At 67.5% G+C, this 667-nt stretch overlaps 1 protein-coding gene across 1 annotated transcript in view; it reads right to left on the bottom strand.

Moving 5' to 3' along the window:
- The window catches only part of Lonp1 (lon peptidase 1, mitochondrial), a 15,949-nt gene that overhangs the window by 1,020 nt on the left and 14,262 nt on the right, over positions 1-667 (bottom strand). The window contains 3 exon segments of the mRNA XM_033759604.1: positions 1-3; positions 5-173; positions 559-666. The exon segment at positions 1-3 is cut by the window's left edge and continues 193 nt beyond it. Of these exon segments, the coding sequence (XP_033615495.1) occupies positions 1-3; positions 5-173; positions 559-666 (280 nt within the window).

The following is a 667-nucleotide window of genomic DNA, read 5'->3' as shown; positions in this document are numbered from 1 at the left end:
GCGCTGCATCAGGAAGGCCCTGGCGAAGGTGTAGGCGATGCGCGCGCTCTCCTTCATCACGTCCCCCAGCTGGCCGGTCACCTCCAGTGAGCCGTCCTTGTTCTTGCCATCCCTGTCCCTGTCCCTGTCCCGCGGCCGCCTCAGGGACGTCTCAACAAACATCGTGGAGCCTCCTAGGAGAGGGGTGCAGGGTGCTGAGCCCTTTTCACAAGCCCTCCGGACACCGCCGGCTGGCTGACACCGAGGGCGGAGGCTATCCCTCCCCGTGCAGCGTCCCTGCCACTGAGGGCCACCGACACCATCGGCCCAGGACCACAGGGACCCAGACCCCACTCCCTAAAGCCTGCTCCTGGGGTGCCCTTCCCCTCCCCCTCTGGGCGGCCTCACGCTGGGGACCCCCTGGCCAGTGCAGGAGTCACCCCGATCGCTGAGCTGCCACAAGGCCACACGTCACCCCATCCCCCAGGGCCTTGCTGCACACTGCCCTTGAGTGGGGACAGCGATCTGAGCCATCAAGCAGGTGATGGGCCGGAACCGCTGGGTGACAACCCGGCTCACCCAGGGCGGTCCAGGCCAGGCCCATGACCACGCCGGGCGGCGTGGTGTCGTACATGCGCTCCACCGTGAACACCGGTTTGCCCACGAAGTCCTGCAGGTTTTCGGGCGT

The sequence above is a fragment of the Fukomys damarensis genome, unplaced genomic scaffold, assembly GCF_012274545.1.
Source record: "Fukomys damarensis isolate Sample0158 unplaced genomic scaffold, DMR_v1.0_HiC HiC_scaffold_37, whole genome shotgun sequence".
Classification (NCBI taxonomy): domain Eukaryota; kingdom Metazoa; phylum Chordata; class Mammalia; order Rodentia; family Bathyergidae; genus Fukomys; species Fukomys damarensis.
Note: the sequence above shows the minus strand (reverse complement) of the source record. Positions and strands in the feature narration are given on the sequence as shown.